At 38.7% G+C, this 25,078-nt stretch overlaps 1 protein-coding gene across 1 annotated transcript in view; it reads right to left on the bottom strand.

Annotated features, from left to right (window-relative positions):
* Cngb3 (cyclic nucleotide gated channel subunit beta 3) overlaps positions 1-25,078 on the bottom strand; it is a 211,722-nt gene that overhangs the window by 1,119 nt on the left and 185,525 nt on the right. Inside the window, exons 16-17 of the mRNA XM_085838484.1 lie at positions 3,071-3,217; positions 2,314-2,488 (exon numbers count right to left, since the gene is read on the bottom strand). Coding sequence (XP_085694610.1) covers positions 2,314-2,488; positions 3,071-3,217 — 322 coding nt within the window. The remainder of the gene's footprint in view (positions 1-2,313; positions 2,489-3,070; positions 3,218-25,078) is intronic.

Consider the following 25,078-nt stretch of genomic DNA (forward strand, 5'->3'; position numbering starts at 1 on the left):
TGCGTGTGTGTGTTTTGTGTGTGCTCTGTGTGTTTGTGTGTGCTTGTGCATGTGTAGGTTCATATGACACAGCGTCCCTGTGGAAGGTGGAGGAGAATCCGAAGGTAGGGATTCATTCTTTCACCATGTGGGTACAAGAGTGAACTTGGGTTGGCAAGCTGGGCGTTAGGTGCATTTACCACCGAGCCATCTCTCCAGCTATTGGTTTTAAACTAGTTCTGTTTATTAGTGTTATCTGTAGAAATATTACATATTTAGTACATGTGCTCCTTGGACAAATAGTTATTTTTAGGTTGCTTTAAATGAGGCACTTGGTTTGCATTGTACCCTTAATACTCACTATGGTGTGTGAGTATTGAACAGTGTGAGTATCGAACAGTGTTGGATACAGTATGACAATTAACTTCAAGAGCCTGAATACCTGTTCTGTTTCTCAATTCCTGCCCACACAGATTTACTATGATCATCAAAGAAAAGCAGAACAACAACAGAAGGAGGAAAAGCAGTATGCCTTCACTGTCTTACACTCCTAGGAGTGACCTGGTGACTAGGTGTAATTCTGAATGTTGATTAGAGCTTGCACCATAGTTCACTGGCATCTAATCCAAATTCATTGACTGGGTCTATTTATGCCACGGATGCCTTGATGAAATCTGTAGGGTTAATTTTGTTTATAAATGTCTTGTAAATTTTGGAAGTGTTGTTTCCTGGCGTGTTGATGACGTGCTTTATATTTTACCTTTCTATGTTTATGTATTTCTTACCTTGTATTGTGAAAAGTCCCTTATAGGTTCATATATGTTTAAACCATTTGGTCCTCAAATGGTGACAACAGTTCAGATTGTTGTAGAAAGTTTTAAGAAATAGAGTTGGACCTTGCTTGGAGAAAAAAGAATATAAAGAGTGTCTAGATGTGGGCCTTGAGGCTTGATAGCTTGGCCCTCCTCTTGTGCGCTCTGCTTCCTGATTGTGGATACGCTGTGACTATCTGGTCTCCTGCTCTTGCCACTATGACTTTCCCACTGTTCAGGACTATAACCCCTTCACCTGTAAGCCAGTATTACCCCTTCCTGCTCGAAGTTGCTTCTTGTTACATATTTTGTGATTCTTGTTAATTCTTGTGACCACACCTTTACTATGGGTGTTTGTTATAAGTTACACTGAACTGGCAAATACAACCATTGCTTCTAGGGGAAATACCAGGCCAACTTCTTATGAGTCTTAGACCAGACATTTTTTGTTTTTATCAGCTGATCAATATATAAATTTATCAATTGTATGTTTTTCTTTAGAAATACATTCTTTAATGTGGCAAATTATCCCAATGAATTATGCATTCCCACTGAGCTCATACATAATTTGACTATAACTAGTAACCTGTGTGGATATTGTGTAATACCACACTTCCTGTCTCAGCGATAGTGTAAAATTTGGTACTTAGGAAGAATGGACAGCACTACAGTACTAGACTTAGTACAATGAATCAGGAAAAATATGTTCACAGTCATCTATTGGATGGAACACAGGGCCCCCAATGGAGAAGCTAGAGAGAGTACCCAAGGAGCTTAAGGGATCTGCAACCCTATAGGTGGAACAACAATATGAACTAAAGAGTACCCCCCAGAGCTTGTGTCTCTTGCTGCATATGTAGCAGAAGATGGCCTAGTCGGCCATCACTGAGAAGAGAGGCCTCTTGGTATTGCAAACTTTATATGCCCCAGTACAGGGGAATGCCAGGGCCAGGAAGCAGGAGTGGGTAGGTTGGGGAGCAGGACCGGGGGAAGGTATAGGGGACTTTCAGGATAACATTTGAAATGTAAATGAAGAAAATATCTAATAAAAATAGCTTAAAAAATCAGAACTACAAGCTAAAACAAACAAAGCCATGGTAACAAACAGATGGCACTGGGTGAACTTAGCAGAAATACACCTACCAGATTTCCTCCTTTTATTCCTTCTTTCATATTTGCATGGCATGACTGGCACACACAAAAAAAGTGTTGATTTGGGGAGCAGTACCAATAAATTATAGTAAGTAAGGCTATTCACACATATAGAGCTCATGAACAAATTGGTTTGAGTGTGTTTATGAATATATACATTAATTTAAATTGAACCAGGGGTGATTTGCTGTAATGAAAGAAAGCAGATAAGGTTTAAATAATAAGTGCCAACCCAAAGCACAATTGTTAGTGTTAGATTCATCCAAATTTCCTCCATGTCTGACCTAGAGCTGGCCTCGCTGTATGCCATGTGACACTCCCCACTCCTGCTGCTAGCCTCCCAGTCACTGCCTCAGGTCAGCCCTCTTACCTGAGTGGTTGTTTTTCTCTTTCCTTTAAGGAGTCTTCCAAGGTCCACCTTTCCTGTGTTTCCTAAGAGAACTTTAAGCATTCGGGGTGTCTCTTCTTTTGGTGGGAAAAGAAAGGCAGGTCCTGTTCTTGCAGGGATTGCCTGTGTGGTCTTTCCCTTCTGGCTTAAAAGAATTCTGGTGACAGGAGAATAACATTTTTTTGGGTAGTTCTGTGACAGCTCCCAGAGCCTCCCTGAAAAGTAATAAATTCTTCTGCCCCTGAATTTTCAGTGGATATTCCCTTTCAGTTTGGGGTGTATCTTTTTTCTTTTACATTAAATTAAATTAAATTAAATTAAATTAAATTTGTTTTTACTTATTCATTTTACATCCTGCTCATTGTCCTCCTGCAGGTCACTCACTCCCAGAATTCTTTCCTCATCTCCCCTCCCCTTCTCCTCTGAGCTGGTGTGGGTCTCCCTGGGTTTCTCACCCCCCCCCCCACTTCCATCACACCTTGGCACTTCAAGTCTAGGCATTGATGTGTATATTATGGAATAAAAGCTATAACTTACTTCATGTAACACAATAATCCTCATCTTAGATTTTATAGAGCAAACCCAACTTTCTCCACCTTAATTTCTCCATATAGTATTGCACTCTGTAGTTCCATTTGGCCTGGGACTTAGTCCATTCCTCCTGCCTCAGCCTTCTAAGGGCAGGGACACTAAGTGTGCACCATTACTCCTGCTTCTATCAGGGCTTTAAAGGTCATACTTGGCTTTCTTCATGAGGAGCTTTTTAGAAGTTGGATAATGCAGCAGAATTTCTTGGAGAGTCTTTTTGTCCAGAGTTAAAAGATTGGCAAATCCGTGGGCCACAACATCAGCTGTCCGGCGGTTTCCTCCTCCTTTTGCCAGAAGGCTGTGAGACATGAAAAGCAGGTCTTCAGTTGCCAGTTTCACTCATCCTTTTGTATCTCAAACAAAACTGCAAATTTAATTACTCAGCTATACATTGGTAGACTTGGTATCACAAGGAAAGTTTGTAAAATGCTGACTAACTGTCAATGTAGTAAGTCATTCCAAATGGAAAATACAAAATCTTTAGCACGTTATGTGTGCTTACTGTCACATGGTTCATTTTAAATGTCATTGTGACAGAATCTAGAATCCCTTGGAAGGGGGAGTCTTTTTTTTTAATTAGATATTTTCTTTATTTACATTTCAAATGTTATCCCCTTTCCTAGTTTCCCCTCTGAAAATCCCCTATCCCCTTCCCCCTCCCCCTGCTCCACAACCCACCCACTCCCACTTCCTGGCCCTCGAATTACCCTATACTGGGGCATAGAACCTTCACAGGACCAAGGGCCTCTCCTCCTATTGATGACCCACTAGGGCATCCTCTGCTACATATGCAGCTAGAGCCATGAGTCCCACCATGTGATTTCTTTGACTTGTGGTTTAGTCCCAGGGAGCTCTGGGGGTACTGGTTAGTTCATATTGTTGTTCCTCCTATGGGGTTGCAAACTCCTTCAGCTCCTTGGGTACTTTCTCTAGCTCCTTCATTGGGGACCCTGTGCTCTGTTCAATGGATAACTGTGAGCATCCACTTCTGTATTTGCCAGGCACTGGCAGAGTCTTTCAGGAGACAGCTATTATCAGGTTTCTGTCAGCAAAATCTTTTTTTTTTTTTATGGCTGTTTGAATTTTCTTTTTATTTTTAATCCTCCCGTTTAGGTCTGATGAAAACTTACATTCTTTTTGAATCATAATGGTGAAAGCAAACAAGATATCTTGAGCATGGGTAAGACAAAACCTTCATTACACTTTAATAAACAAAAGTTTGAAATTCTCACGTATTCTTACCTAGAACTATCTTTATTTTGGTTAGCGTTGTTTACAATCTGAAGTTAGAAATAGTTTGCATTTACAAAATTGTTAGCCGGGCGGTGGTGGCGCACGCCTTTAATCTCAGCACTTGGGAGGCAGAGGCAGGCGGATTTCTGAGTTCGAGGCCAGCCTGGTCTACAAAGTGAGTTCCAGGACAGCCAGGGCTACACAGAGAAACCCTGTCTCAAAAAAACAAAAAACAAAAAACAAAAAACAAACAAAAAAAAAAATTGTTAGCAATTTTTTTGAGATTTCTTTCTTTAAATTTTTTCCCACATTTTTATTAGATATTTTTTTCATTTATATTTCAAATACTATCCCAAAAGTCCCCTATACCCTCCCCCCCCACCCTGCTCCCCTACTCACCCCCACTTCTTGGCCCTGGCAGTCCCCTGTACTGAGGCATATAAAGTTTGCAAGAACAAGGGGGCCTCTCTTCCCAATGATGGCCGACTAGGCCATCTTCTGCTAGATATGCAGCTAGAGACATGAGCTCTGGGGGTACTGATTAGTTCATTTGTTGTTGGCATCTGCAATAGTGTCTGAGTTTGGTGGTTGTTTATGGGATGGATCCTCAGCTAGGGCAGTCTCTGGATGGTCATTCCTTCAGTCTCTGTTCCGAACTTTGTCTCTGTAACTCCTTCCATGGGTATTCTGTTCCCCCTTCTAAGAAACTATGAAGTATCCACACTTTGATCTTCCTTCTTCTTGAGTTTCATGTGTTTTGCAAATTGTATCTTGGGTATTCTGAGTTTCTGGGCTAATATCCACTTATCAGTGAGTGCATATCATGTGTGTTCTTTTGTGTTTGGGTTATCTCATTCAGGGTGATATCCTTCAGATCTATCCATTTGTCTAAGAATTTCATAAAGTCATTGTTTTTAATAGCTATGTAGTACTCCATTGTGTAAATGTACCACATTTTCTGTATCCATTCCTCTGTTGAGGCACATCTGGGTTCTTTACAGCTTCTGGCTATTATAAATAAGGCTGCTATGAACATAGTGGAGCATGTGTCCATATTACAAGTTGGATCATCTTCTGGGTATATGCCCAACAATCACTATCCCTGACCTCGACCTGTACTACAGAGCAATTGTGATAAAAACTGCATGGTGCTGGTATAGCGACAGACAGGTAGATCAGTGGAATAGAATTGAAGACCCAGAAATGAACCCACACACTTATGGTCACTTCATCTTTGACAAAGGAGCTAAAACCATCCAGTGGAAAAAAGACAGCATTTTCAACAAATGGTACTGGCTCAACTAGTGGTTACCATGTAGAAGAATGTGAATTGATCCATACTTATCTCCTTGTACAAAGCTCAAGTCTAAGTGGATCAAGAAACTCCACATAAAATCAGAGACACCGAAACTCATAGAGGAGAAAGTGGGGAAGAGCCTCGAAGACATGAGCACAGGGGAAAAATTCCTAAACAGAACAGCAATGGCTTGTGCGGTAAGATCTAGAATCAACAAATGGGACCTCATAAAATTGCAAAGCTTCTGTAAGGCAAAGGACACTGTCAGTAAGAAAAAAGGCCACCAACAGATTTGGAAAAGATCTTTATCAATTCTAAATCTGATAGAGGGTTAATATCCAATATATACAAAGAACTCAAGAAGTTAGACTCCTGAGAACTAAATAACCTTATTTAAAAATGGGGTACAGAGCTAAACAAAGAATTCGCAACTTAGGAATACTAAATGGTTGAGAAGCACTTAAAAAATGTTCAACATCCTTAATCATCAGGGAAATTCAAATCCAAACAACCCTGAGATTCCACCTCATACCAGTCAGAATGACTATTATCAAAAACTCAGGTGATAGCAGATGCTGGTGAGGATGTGGAGATAGAAGAAGAAGAAGGAGTCTTAATGAGACGTTTTATAGTGATGAATTATCTTGACTATGCCAATAGAGATCAGAAGACTTGCCCATTGTTGGTGGCACTATTCTGAGAGCACCGGATCCTACATTTTCTTAAGAGTGGAGAGGAGAGCTGAACACTAGCATGCGCACGTTTATTGCTCTCTGGTCTTGACCTCAGATTTGATATAACTAGTTGCTTTAAATTTCTATTGCCTTGACTTCCCTTCAATGATAGACTGTTGTGTGGAATTGTGAACCCAAAATACCCTTTCTTCCTTAAGTGCTATTAACAAGACCTATATCACATCAGGAGGCAAAACTGAGAAACCATTTCATTTTAAGCTCTCTGCACCCTGAAGACACCACTCACCTTAAAGATAGAATCATCATTTAAGTGCTTTTTTTTTCTTTTTTCCAATTTTTATTAGGTATTTTCTTCATTTACATTTCAAATGCTATCCTGAAAGTCTCCTATACCCTCCCCTCCACCCCCTGCTTCCATATACACCCACTCCCTCTTCTTGGCCCTGGTGTTCCCCTGTACTGGGGCATATAAAGTTTGCAAGACCAAGGGACCTCTCTTCCCAGTGATGGCCGACTAGGCCTTAAATGCTCTTTTTAAAAATATATTTTGTTAAATATTTAAAAGCTCTCTTCCCAAGGGAATTTTGGAATGTAGCTATATTGCATACTTTTTTAAATTGAGAACTATACCTTAAAAATATTTTAAAATAGGTAACAGTGATTGCAACTACTCATGTCTAGTGTTCTTTTGATCTCCTATTTAGGGAGAAACACCTTGCTAGAACCTTACCCCTGCTGAGGAAAGAGGTTTCCCCTAGTGCAGTCCTTCTAGCTTGGAAAGCAAAACAAGTCCTATAAGGCTATAGTTCACACACACCTCAAAAGGTGGAGACTCCATCCTATGACCTTCGATGATTTCCTCTCCTCCGTTCTTTATCCCCATAAGACTCCTATAGAATAGTGTGAATTGCAATGGAGACAGATAACTTCTCTGAGGAAGAATGCTTAAGTAAGTGTGGTCATTAAAAGAGAAGGAGAGAGTGCAAGAGGAGTGTGAAGCCTTTGTCATCTGTAGCTCTGACAAACATACATACCACAGACCCCTGTCAGAGCAGCGTGAAACCCGATGCTAAGTGTTCGTCTACCTTGCTTCTCATTTCTAGCTTCCAGCAGTTACAAATTACATACCAAAACATATTCGAGAAACAGATGAGATGTCAATGATGCAGGTGTTAGAATTCACAGACAGGAAAATTTAGAAACTGTGATTGATACAGTAAGGGATATAATGAAAAGGGGAATCATGCAAGAACAAGTATATAATATAAACATGAACATTTGAAGAATCTAAAAAAAAATGCAAGAAATCAAAAGTGCTGTAACAGAGAAGAAGAATGCTTCTGATGGACCCAGCACCGTGTCGGCCTGGGAAAGAATCCGTGAAGTTGAATAAAAGTTAACAGAAGCTTTCTAGACTAACAAGCAAAAGGAACGAGCAGAACTGAACTAGGGACACAGAGATCACTTTGAAATATGAGACATATACCTAACTGGAAAACCAGAAGGAGACAAGGTGGCAGGGGACGTTCCTAGCATAACATTTAAGAGCTTTCCAAAACTAATGCCAAACACTCAAACCACAGAAACTGAGAGACTGAATACCATCCAAAGGGATAAATAATTAGTGTATCTCTCAGTCCTCACCAGAGATGCTCTCTTCTGCAGTGAACGGCTAGTGATACAGAGATTCAAAACTGGTCAATGTGCAGGGACTAAGAGACTAAGGAGAACACAGATGTAAATATATAGACCTACTCCCTAAATTTAACGAATAAGATGGGGCAAATGTCTCAAAGAGTAAAACAGTGTTTGGAGGATATGACAGGACCATGAACACATGAACTCAGTGGCTATGACTGGATGCATAAGCCAGCAAAAATCCCAGCTTGGATGAGTAGGAGCTCATGAGCTCCCACTCCTAGAAGAGGACCTATAGGCAACTGATGTGAAGGGAGAGTCAGGGTTTTTTTTTTTTTTTTAGGTATGTGATCCCTGAGAGGTTACTCAGCCTCCAGTAGATGGCCCCATACTCATGCACATACAGGCAGCAGTAAGTGGACTCAGCAGGTTTAAAACAGATCACATAAAGTCAGGAGTAGAAAATGGGGAGGGCTATATGGGAGAGACCTGGATGGGGGTTAATTTGGTCAAAGCAAGTTATGTGCATGCGTGAAAATTTAAACAATAAAAAGGGGAAAATAAAGGATAACAAAGGAATTGACAAATATCTCTCAACTACTCATAGCATGTCATATTCAAACTATAGGAAACCAAAGACAAAAACAAAGTCTTGAAAGAATATAAAATGGGAAATACTTGAGCTAAACATAGACCAGGACCACAGTAGTTTTCTTACCCAAAAGCAATCTCATCTCTAGGCAGCGGAGTGAAACATTCAATGTTAAAAGAAATGTCTATGACCTGCAATTCTATATTTAGTGAAAATATTCTCAGAAGTAAAGGAGAAACAAAGATTTCTTCAAATGAACAAACACCAAGGTGATCTATTCCTAAGAGACCTGCCCCGCAGAAAGTGTTCAAAGAATTCCAAAGGGAAAAAAAAAAAAATCAAAAACAAAGCATAGATCAGAAACTCAGGTCTCCATAGGAAAGGAGAGACCTCTGGGAAGGGAGCAAATGAAGGGAAAGAAAACATGATTCTCTGTTGATCTAGGAGATGATTATTTCAGTAACAAAGTAAGTGTCTGTGTGTGTGTGTCTGTGTGTGTGTGTTTAATAACAGAATATGGGCAAGTGATTGGTAGTGTCATAGGGTGGGTAGGGAGGAACTGTGCTAGGGGGCGCTCTACGTGTGAAGTATTAACTGAAGGCAGGCTTAGACCTAACTTACACGTGAACACTTTAGGGAAAAAAAAAATTACTGGTTTGTTTGTTTGTTTGTGCTTTCATTTTTAAGGTTGGGCATCTCTGGGTACCTGCAGCTGGCTTTAAATCTGTGATCCTCCTGCACCATGAATGGGTAGCCAGAGTTAGAGACATGCGCCATTGAACCAGGCTAAGAATAGTTATTATGCTAAGAAAGGAGAGAAAAATGAATCATGCAAAGTGCTCAGCTGAAGCTGAGCTGGATCGGGTACTGTGGCACCATTTATAATCTAAGCATTTGGGAGGCTTAGGCAGGACCATGAGCTGCAGGTCAGCCTGGACCACATAACAGTACATTGTCTTGAACAAACAAACAGACAGACAGACAGACAGACAGACAAACAAGCAACCCCAAAAGTAAAGCAAGAAACAAACACCAGAGCAAAAGAAAAGGGTGGGGAAGACGACCTAATGATAAGGTGGGCACTTTCCTCCACCTAACAGTGAAGATGGGGGTAGAAAAAGGAAGGCCAGGGCTCTCCAAACCACAGAAGAATTAAACTACTCCTTCAGAACAAAATATGTGTATTTAGAATCCTTCAGTGTGACTGTGTTAAGGAATGGTTGCTTTAATCAGTGACTGCTTTTGCCAGAGAAAACAAAAGAAACACATTTCATTCCATCTCTCTACATATCTACGCAGCATTCCATGCATACATGTGTGTATGTATGATCTATCTACCTAGCTAACTAGTTATCATCTATCACAATTATTATTATTTATTTTACTAATTTATACATGTGTGTCTATATGCTTTATCTATCTACCTAGCTAGCTATCACAATTATTATTATTATTATTATTATTATTATTATTATTAACAAATTCACCTACCCAAGTTTCTATCTGTCTTCCTGCTTGTCTATTAAGTGGAAGTACATGGGTTCGATAAAGTAGTTTTCATTCACACTCCTGTGGTTTTTTTAATACAGAGTAATCAAGTAGTTAGGCAGGGCAGGATGTCACTGGGGAGCTTAATCTACACCCAGAGAACCTCTGTGAGCGTGCCAAACTATGCAAGAGCGGAAATAACATATTTAAATGTCAGGCTATTTTGAGATTTCTCAAGCTTTAATTAAACTTGCCTACAGGTTGCACGTTTGGAGTGCTTGATGAGTCTCTGAACGGAAGAAATAGTCTGTCTGCCAGATGGATTTTGCCCAAACTCTCTCAGCAATGTTTTAAATAGCATCTTTTTTTTTCCTCTTCTTATCCATAAAATGCTTCTCTAGCGTTCCACGAGTGGAAAGTTTTACTCATTAAATTGCTTAGTAAGAAGGTCCCTCCATTAATATCCACAGTTTCATGTAGAGTTTCCCAAAGACTCCATGCCAAAGGACAAATAGCTGATGGTACAGTTAAATGTCTCCAGGTTAAAAAGAAGCTTGTATTGAGTAATAGTCCAGGAAATAAAGGAATTTATTCTAATCGTGGACCAGTTCATTGTTCTTACCTTGTATAGCTCAAGGATTTTTTTTTTTTTGATATTCTGTTCATCCAGGAAAGTATTAAGCTCCACAATGTATTCAAACAATGAGAGGGAATGGAAGAGACACACCATCAAAACATAGTATCAGTATGTGAGAAGGCTGCAGCATTAGGAACTAAATCACCATTTCATATACCCGTTTATGAAATATTTCTAATCACTTTTCTTGAAAACAGAAAACTTTTTTTATCATCTGCTGCAGGAATCTGACTATGGTTTTGTGACATTCAGTTATGAAGGAGGTTAAACTAGGAAGATTCCTACTTACTTATTTTTTAAAATGAATTAACTTATTCACTTTACATCCTGATTGCAGCTTTCCCCTCCCTCCTGGCCTCCCAATCCCCCAGTCTCACCTCTTTAATGAATTCTTTTTTATCTTGTTCTTATTTATTTATTTATTTATTTATTTATTTATTTATTTAATAATGTGAGCATACTGTTGTTCTCTTCAGACACACTAGAAGAGGGCATCAGATCTCATTACAGATGGCCATGAAGCACCACGTGGTTGCTGGCAATTGAACTCAGAACCTCTGGAAGAGCAATCAGTACTCTTAACCACTGAGCCATCCATCACTCCGGCCCCCTTAATGAATTTTTAACCCTCATTTGTTATATGGGATTACACACTCAGAGCTGAGTGCAGGAACTGAAGTACTTCTGTGAGCATATCAGAGACACGATGTATTCAGAAAAAAGTCAGCTACAAATTTGGACACACACACACACACACAGAGACCTGTTGTCCATTTCCTGACATTCATGTATTAGAAAACCATTCCTAAATTGAAACATTATTAGTATTTGGAAGTGGAGCCTTGGGGAGCTAATGAGGTCATGAGGACATTAAAATAAGGAGCTTCCATTAGGGTGTGGTGCTTAAATAGCACTAGGGAGATAGAGCATTGTGAGTTTCAAAGTAGCCTGCTCTACACAGCAAGTTCCAGGTTAGCCATTGCTACATAGTAAGAGCTTGTCTCAAAAAAGGGGAAAAGAGAAAAAGGGGAAAAGAAAAGAGTTGCTTTCTAAGAAGCATCAACATGCTTGCTCTCTCGTCATGTGACATCTTGGCCATCTTATGATTCAAGGCTTCAACAGATTTAGACTTCACTGCTTGGGAAGAACTTTAGAGACTTGAAAGGCAAAATGAATGTCTGTTCCTTACAAGTTGTCCAGGTCTGTGTATTTTGTTACAATAAAATAATAGACTAATATTCATCATTACAAATAAGGCTGCTATGAACATAGTGGAGCATGTGTCCTTATTACCAGTTGGAATATCTTCTGGGTGTATGCCCAGGAGAGGTATTACTGGACCTTCCAGTAGAACAATGTCCAATTTTCTGAGGGACTGCCAGACTGACTTCCAGAGTGGTTGTACAAGCTTGCAATCCTACCAGCAGTGGAGGAGTGTTCCTCTTTCTCCACATTCTTCCCAGCATCTGCTGTCACCTAAGTTTTTGATCTTAGCTGTTCTGACTGGTGTGATGTGGAATCTCAAGGTTGTTTTGATTAAAATTTCCCTGATGATTAAGGATGTTGAACATTTTTTCAGGTGCTTCTCAGCCCTTCGGTTTTCCTCAGTTGAGAATTCTTTGTTTAGCTCTGTACCCCATTTTTAATGGGATTACTTGAATTTCTGGGAGTCCAGTTTCTTGAGCTCTTTGTATATAATAGCCAGAAGCTGGAAAGAACCCAGATGTCCCTCAACAGAGGAATGGATACAGAAAATGTGGTATATTTACACAATGGAGTACTACTCTGCTATTAAAAATAATCTATTTATGAAATTCTTGGGCAAATGGATGTATCTGGAGGATATCATCCTTAATGAGGTAACCTAATCACAAAAGAAGTCACTTGATATGCACTCACTGATAAGTAGATATTAGCCCAGAAACTTAGAATACCCAAGAACAATTTGCAAAACACAAGAAAATCAAGAAGAAGGAAGACCAACGTGTGATTACTTCATTCCTCCTTAGAATAGGGAATAAAACACCCATGGAAGCCGTTACAGAGACAAAGTTTGGAGCTAAGTTGAAAGAATGGAGCAGCCAGAGTCTACCCCTCCCAGGGATCCATCCCATAATCAGCCACCAAACGCAGACACTATTGCATATGCCAGCAAGATTTTGCTGACAGGACCCTGATATAGCTGTCTCATATGAGGCTATGCCAGTGCCTGGCAAACACAGAAGTGGATGCTCACAGTCATCTATAGGATGGAACACAGGGCCCCCAATGGAGGAGCTAGAGAAAGTATCCAAGGAGCTGAAGGGGTCTGCAACCCTATAGGGGGAACAACAACATGAACTAACCAGTACCCCCAGAGCTCATATCTCTAGCTGCATATGTAGCAGAAGATGGCCTAGTCGGCCATCACTGGGAAGAGAGGCCCCTTGGTCTTGCAAACTTTATATGCCCCAGTACAGGGGAACACCAGGGCCAAGAAGTGGGAGTGGGTGGGTAGGGGAGCAGGGCAGAGGGAGGGTATAGGGAATTTTCGAGATAACATTTGCAATGTAAATAAAGAAAATATCTAATAAAAAAATAAAAATAATAAAAAGATTCATCATTACATCATATGTAAATATGTTCATATTTACATATACATTTGATATATATCCTAGCATCTTATACTGTGGCCTATGACCCTATATTTGGTCGCATGACTGAGTTGACTGGCTGTGAAATTTTGGCAATAGGAAAAGTTGTACTACACAACATCAACTAATTGAAAATCAGACACAAAATGTATCAATCACATGATATTTTTGGTCAGGCCACTCAGCACTGACAAGTACTTGCCAAAAACATCTCTGTCAGATTCAAATCAAAATTGCATGTTATAAGTCAGCATTTTTAACTGTTCGACCAAAGTTTTATAAACCTATCAAAACATAAGGATTTAAAACCAGAAAACAAAGACCTAACCATCATTACTGCCATTGTTCTCAGTACCTAAGAATCACACATTGAATTTTTGAATTACATTGAACTTACATTGGAATGTTTGATTAAAAAATTGATGTTTGAGTTGTATAAAATTTTTTTCAATGAATTTTAGGATGGGATTAGACAGAATTTTCAAGTATTCTTGGAATATTCATAAACACAATTTTGTCATTTTGTGTTATGTATTACTGCAAATCTGCACTCTCAAGCACTGAAGAATATATAATTACAATATTCACCAACTCTAAAAACAGTGTAGATGCTCTCTGTGTTATGGTATCAAATATTCAGCCAGGATTTAATGTTATATAGCAATAAACAAGAACATTTACCTCACAGATATGAAGTATGCCTGTACCTTCATAAATGGTAGACATTATCTATCTATCTATCTATCTATCTATCTATCTATCTATCTATCTATCTATTCATATATATATATATACAACAAAGAATTGTTTGTTTTAGCACAGGTGATATTTTACCATATTTAAACAGTAGGTAACCAAGTTTCCTGAAGACTCACTACACAGACCAAAGTTATATCCATACAAATAGGTCACATTATTTGAATGTAGTTTACCTTATTTTGGCTTTCTCAAGGCATTCTTACAGAAAGGTATATTGCAGATAATCAAAAGAATGATGGATTAATATACTAATTATAAAGACTTTCAGTTGCACCCGAACAATGTTTTTGTTTGTTTGTTTGTTTGTTTTTTAATTCATGGCAGTGAACAATAGTGCATGCCTGTAATCTTAGCACTTAGAAGGCAGAGGAAAGTGGATCTCTAAGTGTTTGAGGCCAACTTGGTCAACAAAGAGAATTCGTTGCTAGCCAGAAATGCAAAGTGAGACCTGTCTCAATAAATAACTACATACATACAAACATATTTTATGATTACCAGTAAATATTTGATTTTTATACTTATTTTGTATACCTACAGATATTTGGTGATGAAAAAAAGTCACAGGTTAAAGGGTAAAATAAAGTGTAAGAAGTCTTGGCATATATGTTGTTCATATGTATGTGTGTACAAGTATTTTTTTTTTCAGTAAGTGCTATAATATGCAAATAGTCTCTAGTTACTTACTTATTTCAAGTTTTGCTTCAGGGCTGCTATACATGAAATTACAAATTGAGTGCTAAACAAAGTACAGTGTAGTTGGAGACCCCAGAATTTGTACAGTGTACAGCCTACTCAGCTCTCTCTAGCAGAATCTCTATATTTAGGAGCACTCAAAGGGGACAACAGACTACAGAAGAGCAGACACTAAGTGTAGAAACATAAGGAAAACACTCGGAACATAGGCGAAATTTATTGGAAATTTAAACTTTGCTATAGTTTAAAAAATTTTACATTAAATCATTTATACTATAATAATATTTTTTTGAAGATAGGCAGAGCTATCTTCTAAAGGAATTAATAAAAAGGCTACCCTGTGAAATGATGAAAGAAAGAAGCCATATTCTCTGAGTTGGTACAAGGACAAGTGTAGAATAGAATATCAGTGATCAGTGGTATATGTATATATATATATAGTTATATATATATATAGTTTTCTTTTTTTCTTTTCTTTTCTTTCTTTTTTTTTTTTTTTTTTTGTTTCTCGAGACAGGGTTTCTCTGTATAGCCCTGGCTCTCCTGAAACTCACTTTGTAGACCAGGCTGGCCTTGAATTAAGAAATCCACCTGCCTTTGCCTCCGAGTGCTGGGATTAAAGGAGTGCGCCACCACGCCCGGAACATATATATAGTTTTCAAACATGATTCAGTAAGAGTACCATGCACGGCACAGTCACTCAGTACAGTGCACTCTAAACACCCACCTCCTTTCATGTTGCTCTGCAATTATCCATGAGACCACTTACAGTATTTTGAGACCTAACCATTCTCAAGCATGGCCTCCTTTGATGGGATTATCTTTTTATTAGTGCGATTCTGGAGACTGAAGCCACGACCTTGAACCTGCTAGGTAAGAAATCCACCTCTGAACTACAGATCCAACTCACTATCAAGCTTTGATAAGTAGGTTGTGGTATATGAGATCATATATGAATAATTATTCTATTGCATGTAATCCTTTAGGAAAGGATACAGAACTCGGTATAAAATTGGAAGGGGAAAAACCATATATAAATGAAGAATGTGTAAAAAAAATAAAAACAAAAAGAATATGTAGACATGACATACACCATAATGAGCTGGTTGCAAAGGTACAAAGACGATTAACAGCAGCCTCAAGCTATTTGTAGCTAGGAGAAGAGCAAGTATGTATGAAGACAGTTGGACTAGCAAATATTAATACTATTGATAACAGTACCACCCCTAGTTAACAGTATCCAGTGCTTACTGTGAGCCAGAGAGTGTTGTGAGTTGTTTTTGTGAGTTAATCCAATCAATGCTGTAGAGTTCTGCACAGTAATGATGCATCACTGGCCACATTTGATGGAGGGGGGGGGGGGGAAGCAGTTTCAGACAAGTACTTTCAGACAAGAGTTACCCACAAGTCTTGGCATGAGGTATAAATTTAGTCTGCTCTCTTACACAACTCAGAACTATTAATGCTTTGATAACTCCAGGAAATAGAAATGTTTCCAGAATAAAGACTTTTCTAGTCTTAAATCTACTTTCTTGTGGGTTTCCTACAATAGAAATAAAACTAATTCTAAATGTCATCTGTGAGAAATCATCATCTCTATTGTTGAGAGACTAAAACTTTTCAATATTTGTTCTCATTAAGCAAATTTCCAGCTGGGCTATATTTGGGGACAGGAGCTCAGATCACCTCTGGACTTTTCCCGGGACTTTGTTAATCTTATCAGGAAACACTTTGTTCCCTGACAACTTTCCAACTTGACTAAGAATACATTCTCACCAAACTTTTGCTGGAGAGCAAACATCAAAGGATGCTCTGGGGTCACCTCTGCCTGGTGTTGTGCTCTTTGCAGGTGCTTTGATAGATATCAAGTACATGCTAAATGGCAAGCACAGAGTAGCCTAGATTTAAAAAAAAATATATTTGAAGAACTTCTGTGCACTTGAATTTTTAACAAAGTCAGAGTTTAGATTTCACAGCTGTCAAATATCTGGTTCTATTTTTTTTTTCTGTCAGGTCTTGGTTTCAGCGTGGAACTGGCCATAAGCAGGTGGATGAACAATGAAGCATCTGGGTGAAGGTTTAGGAGGAGCAGAGAGAAACAGAGACAGATGCATGCATCACTTTATGATTTGAATAACCATCTCCTTTCCAGTGTCAAAGGAATACTTTCCAAGCCTGCTTTGTTAAGAAAGCACTTATCGAATGAGAGTACATTAGTCTGTTTCTTTGGAATCATGGTGATTAACAATTTCATTTATTCATATAAAGCTTTTCATTTCAAAAGTGCTTTTCTTTTCAAAACTAAGCTACTATGTTTTCTTGCTTAATGATATCATTAATTTGGGTCAGTAATTTCTTGCCATGGTTAGGATTTGTAAATGAATTAGGTTAGGAAGGTGGCTTGTTCTGAAAATATAAGGACTTTAGTTCAAATCCTCAGCTTCCATGTTAAAAAATAAAACCCCCAAGGTATGAACAGGTAAGGCTGGGGGTGTCTGTAACCCTGGCTCTGAGGTACAGAGATAGGCAGATCCTGAAAGCTCATTCGCCAACTAACCTAGATGAAAATGTTTAGTGAAAGACTGTCTCAAGGCAGTCAGGGGGAAAGTGACCAAGGATGATACTTAATGTCCTGTTCTGGGGTCTGTTCAACAACACCTAGATGCATGCATTTACAAACTTACGTGTCTGTATCATCACATCAACACACACACACACACACACACACACACACACACACACACACCACAACACAGATTTTATCAAGACAGTCAAAATCCAAAATGAGAATTAATTTCGAGTCAAGGGGTCTGTCCTTGTATGAAAATTACAGTGATATTAATTTTACTATTGCTATTGTTCTTAATCACACATACATGTCAATAGGCATTAGGAAAAAAAATCAGGCTGTTTCATCAACATATATCAAGGTCTGACATGGCGCTAGGGAGACTCCTCAGTGGTCGAGAGCACTTGCTGCTCTTTCCAAACACCTGACTTTGACTCCTAGCATGGCTCACAACTACCTGAAACCCCAGCTCCAGAGAATCTTCTGGTTTCCATGGCACTTGCATACATGTGGCATACATGTATACACATACACACACACACACACACACACACACACACACAAAAAAAAAAAAAAAAAGTTCCCTGAATGTTATTTCAAATGGCAGTAAAGAACCTACTTTAGCCTTGCATTGAGTTATTTCTCAAGAGATCTTGAACACATGTGTAGAAATAATATTGATTGTACAATTTTTCATAGACATATGGTGAGTTAAAAAGGGTTCTGTACAGACAGAGACCACATGACAGAGGTCATGGTGAAAGTAGTAAGTCGATTTTTAAATTCAGGGTTTTTTCCTATTTGAGATATGGAAATGTAGGGATTTATTACCTAATGTCAGGTATTCTTATTCTTGCTAATTCACATACCCACTATTTCTACTTTTCATAAAAGGTAGAAATACTTTTTCATTACAAAAAAAAAAAAAAAAAAAAAAAGAGTAACACATATTCTCACTAAGCCTAGGAATACAAAAGAGAATTTTCTGAAGAACTAGCTGTTTCTCTGGTATGCCTCTTTAAACACTGTTCTGGAAAAATAAAAACAGAGTGAAGAGAAAAATTCAAAATTAGCTTTTGAAATATTTGACCTTTTCACAATGATATGAAGTTAACATAAATAAAAAGAATTCATCAGAATATGCAGTTCAGTCAGAAAAGTCAGTCCTTAAATATTTTGACTAGAAACCAAGTGATCTAGACCAGGCAGCTCTACGGAAAGCTCCTACTGTGTGCTGTCAAGAGGAGTGGGAGAGTGAGCAGACCGTGGACGGTAAATGATCACATTTATGGACAGGAATTGGCTCCCGGGAAAGAAACTCACTTAGCAAATATTTATTGACTACCTGTTCTCTTCCCCACACTATTTAGAGGAATGCAAATTGGAACAATCTATATTAAAATGCAAAACAATTTGGAAAAAATAAAGCAAGGTCAGCAATGCTGAGGGAAAGAGCTATACATTGTTAATTGGATTGTACATGTGCTCATTGTTTTTGAAAATTATCTGCTCATATACTTGAGGAATTACAGAAATGCTTCTACTTTTTGACCTACTTTATTTCGCTTTGGGGAATGAACCTGAAAGAAATGAGTTCAAAGAACAATGAAGTAATTTTACAAAGATACCTCCAACGGTGCTATTTTTAGTAGTAACAGAGGCCACAAGGCTGCCTATTAATAGTCACGACCAAAATGGATGGGTATTTGTACTATCAAAGATTATGCACTTATTTATTTACTTATTTATTCAACAACTATCAATTTTTTCCTGTTTACTTATTTATCCAAACACTGCTTTCCCTCCTGGTTCCTCCCCTCACCGAGTTAATTCCCCATTGCCCATTCCCTTCTCCTCTGAAAGGTGGACATCTTTGGTCCTGCCAGATTAGTGGCATCCTCTCCCACTGAGGTCAGACAGGACAATGACGAAGACTGAGCTGCCTGTCTGCTACAAAGGTGACAGCAGGCCTTGTTCCAGCCAGTGTATGTTCTTTGGTTGGTGGCTCAGGTTTTGAGAGCTCCCACGGGTCAAGGTTTGTTGACTCTAATAACTAATACACTTATAGGCCAAACAATGTCTTAAAGGCTGAGGAAGAAATGTAAGCCAAACTACATGTGGTGTCTAATAAGATCTTGGGAGCCTGCTCAGTGTTTGCACAAACTAGAGAAATGCAGTATTTCTGGGAAAGGCAGTACCATGGATAGAAATCTTAGGCAGGAGTGCCCTTTTTGCATGGACATGACTGATCATGGAAGCCAGGGCTTATGGCCAAGAGGGATCTAGGACTGTGTGCTGGATTCTAGTTCTCCTAGTTCCTTTAGGACTTCTGAGGCAGGGGACACATTGGGATCAGTTGTAGGTAGTTGCCCTGGTACTTCCGATTGGAGGGGGTGATGAAGAAATAAATATACCAATGAACATCCAGCTACAAAGATAAGTGGTCCAAAAATGTGAATGTAGTTTGACAAGAAGTAAAGCAAGAAAACTTGGGAGGTTCAGGAAGACTCCAAACACGGAGATGTGTAGAGAAGGAGGGTGGTGGTGAAGGTGGGCAGGAAGAATATGCAGACAGAATTAACAACAGGTGCAAAAAATTCCCTTTAAGTAGACAGTGTGGCACAGTCAAGGAACTGGAAAAGATTAGCAGGACATATGGGTTAAACATGAAACCTGAAGAAGACAGGTAGCCAGGTCAGATGCTGCAGGGTTTTTTTTTTTTTATGAGAACTCTGCACTTAATCTTAAGAGTAGCAGGTATACATTTGGGCAGAAAGACACAGATCTGATCAGGTCAATGCTTTCCATAATCATTCAACTGCAGATTAGAGGCAGGGTTGTGGAGAATGTGGTCAGAGTTCTAGTTAGATGTGGAGGTGGTTTGGACTACCCAAAATGGCAGCTGTATTGAAGGTCAGATATCAGTGATTTAAGGCACACTTAGGAGGAAAGATGTATAGGTCTTAGGTGTAGAATAGACACGGCAGGTGAAACACAGGGTATTTCAGGTACACCTTTTTTCTTTTTCTACTAAACCTTCAAATATTAAGTTATAAAGGTTTGGGTATTACGTTAAATTCCTGTAGCTTCTTTAATAAATTCCCAGCAAACAGCACCCTACATCCACAAAAATTTACTTTACAAAGTAAGGTCAAACTTGTAATCAAAATTATGCCAGCTAGGCTGTGCTCTTTTTATTGGCTCTACTGGAACAATATTTCTTGTATATGTAATGCATATGCATTTCTTGCCTGTGACTGCATGGCTGCAGTTCTTGCCAGTCTTTAGACTGTCACTCTTCCTATCTTACATAAAAACATTTGTTACTAGATTGGAGACTGTCTTAGATACAATTCTAACAATATGATGAAAAACCATGACGAAAGCAACTTGAGGAGGGAAGGGTTTATTTGGCTTATACTTCCATATCATAGTCAATTACAGAAGGAAGTCAGGACAGGAGCTCAAGCAGGGGAGGAACATGGAGGCAGGAGCTGATGCAAAGGCCATAGAGGAATCTTATTGTTTACTGGCTTGCTCAGCCTGCTTTCTTATAGAACCAAGGACCACTATCCCAGAGATGGCACCACTCCTAAAGGTACAGGCCCTCCCACATCAACTACTTATTAAGAAAATTTCATATAGGCTGGCCTATAGCATGATTTTGTTGAGGCATTTACTCAACTGCAACTCCTTTCTCTCCAGTGATGATAGCTTCTGTCAAGTTGACATAAAACTAGTCAGGGCACAGACCCTTTCAGTTATAATATAATCACTTCTTTCTCTGTCTCTGTCTCTGTCTCTGTCTCTGTCTCTGTCTGTCTCTCTCTCTCTCTTCACCGTGGCCACAATGTAAATAATGTTGCTTTGCCACATGATCCTGATATAATGTGCTGTCTCAACATGGGCCAATAGCAACAGGGCTAATTGATCATGGAGCAGAACTCCCAAATCATGAGCCTAAGCAAACCTTTACTTGTTATAAGTTAATTACCTCTGTCATTGTGAAAGTGAAGTATTAGTTAACAAAAATTTAGCCTCAAACACTTGCCAGATTTTAAAGACATACTGGCCCTGTGTTGTACTTGTATTCCATACCCTCCTGTGAATAATCTTATAGTTGAACTTGAACATTTAATCACTTGGTTGGAGCTGTCATTATTTTTAATACAGGCAGGATATAAATAAAAACTATTATAATGTACAATTTAACCATAGTTGTTAGTGATGTAGATATGAATAACTGCTAATATTTACATGTTAATGGTATACAGTCTCTTGAAAATCTGTATAAACAAATTAACTATACGTTAGCAGTAATTGTTGTAATATAATGCATGAAATACCATGGAAGCAAAGAACAAGGAGCTACTATCTGTTTTGGGTTTATGTAAAGATGGCTTTAAATAGATAGCATTTGAATCAGTTCTTGAAGTATGAGTGGTATAAAGTATGAGTTTTTGCACTTATGAGAAGAATACAATCAGAACAGGCCTTGGTCTTTTCCTCCTCCTCCTCCTCCTTGTCCTCTTTCTCCTTTTCCTCCTTTTGCTCCTCCTCCTCTTCCTCCCTTTTCTCCTCCTCATCCTTTTCCCCCTCCTTCTTTCCCTCCTCCTTCTTTTTCTCCTCCTCCTCCCTTTTCTTCTCCTCCTCCTTTTCCTCCTCCTTCTCCTTTTCTCCTCTTCCTTCTCCTACTCCTCCTTGTCCTCTTTCTCCTTCTTTTCCTCCTTTTGTTCCTTCTCCTCCTTTTCCTCCTCCTCCTCCTCCTTTCCCTCCTCCTTATTTTCCTCCTTTTGCTTCTTCTCCTCCTTCTCCTCCACCTGCTCCTTCTCTTCCTCCTCCTTCTCTTCCTTCTGTTTCTTGTCTTCTCTTCCTCCTCCTCTTCTTATTTATAATAAGGTGTTAGTACTTTCTGTATATTAACTGGGAATGTGATCTGGTTGTATCCATGACAGTATGTGCGTCTATATTTTAGCTGTGCATATTTGCATTAATATATAATGCCCTTGAAATCTTTTCATCATTTTCTTTCTTATGTTTTCTTCTAAGAAAAAAGAAGTCTATAAAAAGCTACATGACAGTGCTAGATTTAGCTCATTTAAACAAAGGTCACAGCTTTTCTGAGTAGTAAACACTATGACAAGATCTTTCTAGTGTCTGGATGTTTGGCAGACATGCCTCCATTTGGAAGAAATGACTGGAGCCTAGGGCTGGGAGACAGATGTGCTGTGAAGTCCATGAGCATCTGGGAACAGCAAACACATCCTATTTTTTTCTTTTTCTTTTTCCAGCGACAGTCAAGAAGTGAATTAAGGCAAAGACCTCTTCTTTCCTTGAGTTAGGGAGACTGTTGCAGACTTAGAGAATGAAGGCCTTACTGTTTGAAACCAAATGGGAAAGAGGGGATTTACTTAAGGTACTGAAATCAGGGGTGCAGGGTTCCTTTTACTGCTAACTCAGCAACACCTGCATTCTATTCTTAGACTGTTTCCTCCTGTGATGATAATATCAGCAATTAATGTACTTATATTTATAGGCTTTACTTTTCAGGGAATAAAGCCCTTGGGAAGGTCAGCTAATTAATTTCTGTAATGTTTCAGATTAGATTTGTTGTATATTTTATAACCTTGATAATAATAGAGATGATTAAATTACAGAAATATTAAATTACTTTAGAAAGCACTTCCCATAAGGAGATAACAGGAAACAGACTAATAATACAGGTCTTGTTCATTATAAGAAGTTTTTTCTACCACTACTTCAGTGTAGGTCAATAGTTGTTAAGAAGGAGGAAGACATTTTAAAAACAGAGCAGTTGTACCAACAAAAAACTAATATGCTTCAACATTCTTAGGAAACTCTTATATTAATATGAAGTCAGTTTGTATCTCTGAAGCTCACGTGACTTCTAAATTGCTGTGAAGTCAGATTAGTCAAATGCCTTCTGTAGTCTGATGAGATCTCCAAACACTCAACCACAAGGACTTGGGTTGGAAGGTTTCTTGCCATTAATAGCTGTTCTTATTCCGGTCAAGATACTTGGTATTTGGGGCTGGAGAGATGGATCAGTGGTTAGGAGCACTGGTTGTTCTTCCAAAGGACCTGAGTTCACTTCCCAACACCTACAAGGCAGCTCATAACTATCTGTAACTCCAGTTCCAGGAGATCCAACACAATCACAGACATACATGCAGGTAAAACAATTCCCATAAAATTAAAAAAAAAAACTTAAAGAAAGTAAAAAAGAAAGACCCTGATAATTTGAAATAACAATTTTCTCAATGTAAATAATAATAATAATAACAATAACAATAATAGCTCTTGTCAGTGTGTTATTCTCTGCCTGTAAGCATTAGCTTTGTAGTTCAAGACACTGTCATCTTCTCCTGGATCACTGCAGCTTATGTGCATGTGGTTTTCTCTTTTGCATCCCCACCCCCTCTTGTTTCTGTTGGAGTTGTCTTTTTTTTTTGGTTTTGTTTTGTTTTGTTTTGTTTTTTCGAGACAGGGTTTCTCTGTATAGCCCTGGCTGTCCTGGAACTCACTTTGTAGACCAGGCTGGCCTTGAACTCAGAAATCCACCTGCCTCTGCATCCCAAGTGCTGGAATTAAAGGTGTGTGCCACCATGCCCGGCTGGAGTTGTCTTTTAAATCATACAAATTGGACAGTTCTTTTCCTTAAACCCTTCCCTCATATCCATTCATATTGAGACCAACACACTTATATCCATACTGCTCTGAATCTGCATGATCTTGTTTAATAGTGGAAACTAAGCATGGTCAGGTTAGTACTCAGATGGGAGAATAAAATATACATTTCTCTTTTTTCTTTTTTTTCTTTGGTTTTTCGAGACAGGGTTTCTCTGTATAGCCCTGGCTGTCCTGGAACTCACTTTGTAGACCAGGCTGGCCTCGAACTCAGAAATTCGCCTGCCTCTGCCTCCTGAGTGCTGGGATTAAAGGCATGCGCCACCACGCCCGGCTCATTTCTCTTTTTTCTAATTTTTTATTTATTAATCATTCCATTTGTTTACGTCTCAAATGATATCCCACTTCTCAGCTAGTCCTCTTTCTTATGATGATCTAAAAGCCTTAACTAAACTGGCCCTTGATAAGTCTTTGGCAAATTGAAACACAATATGCACTAAAACTTCCATGCATTATTGCATCTAATCATCCTGCAACATGTCCTTCTGTGTCCAGTGTTTACCAGCTGTGGTGACTTACCTATCCCTAGATCAGATGCATTTGTCCTATATTTAGACTTTTGCCTCTTTCTAAATGGCTCCATATTTCTTTACTGCCTTAAAGCTCAGTGCAAATATTTCATAATGGGTGCTCATACTTAACTACTGGCAGTTTAGTAGCATCTCCTATCAGTTTCTTACAGCCTTGTGCATTCATAAGATATCACAGTGTGAATTTACCCTGTAAATTAATTGTGTAATTATTCTGTTTCTTCCTACTTGACCATAAGCTTAATGAAGCTCAACAATTAAGGAGTTGCATTCCCAGAGTTTTGAGGGATACTTCACAATCCAGCATGTGCTAGGCACTTAGGAAACTGTTTTGAATGAATAATGAATAAATTTAAATGCAATAATTCATGGAAGTGTTAGTACATATCGTGTTTAAATTTGCTGTTTATACTCTTGCTCTTGGAGACTGCTCTATTATATTCATTCTATTCTGTTCTGTTTTTATATTCTCCTGACCAGTAGGAAATAAAGATAACAATAGTTGATACTTCTTGAGTAAAAATTATATGAGAGGCACAAAATATTTTAAAGAAATTAAGCTAATTTACCAACTTTTTTGATACATACTATTGTAACTCTAATTATTAAGATGTTGAAACTGGGGCTGGAGAGATGGCTTAGTGGTTAAGAGCACCAACTGCTCTTCCAAAGGTCCCGAGTTCAAAT

This window comes from Mus caroli, unplaced genomic scaffold (genome assembly GCF_978045245.1).
Source record: "Mus caroli unplaced genomic scaffold, Mus_caroli_1 scaffold_6, whole genome shotgun sequence".
In the NCBI taxonomy this organism is placed as follows: domain Eukaryota; kingdom Metazoa; phylum Chordata; class Mammalia; order Rodentia; family Muridae; genus Mus; species Mus caroli.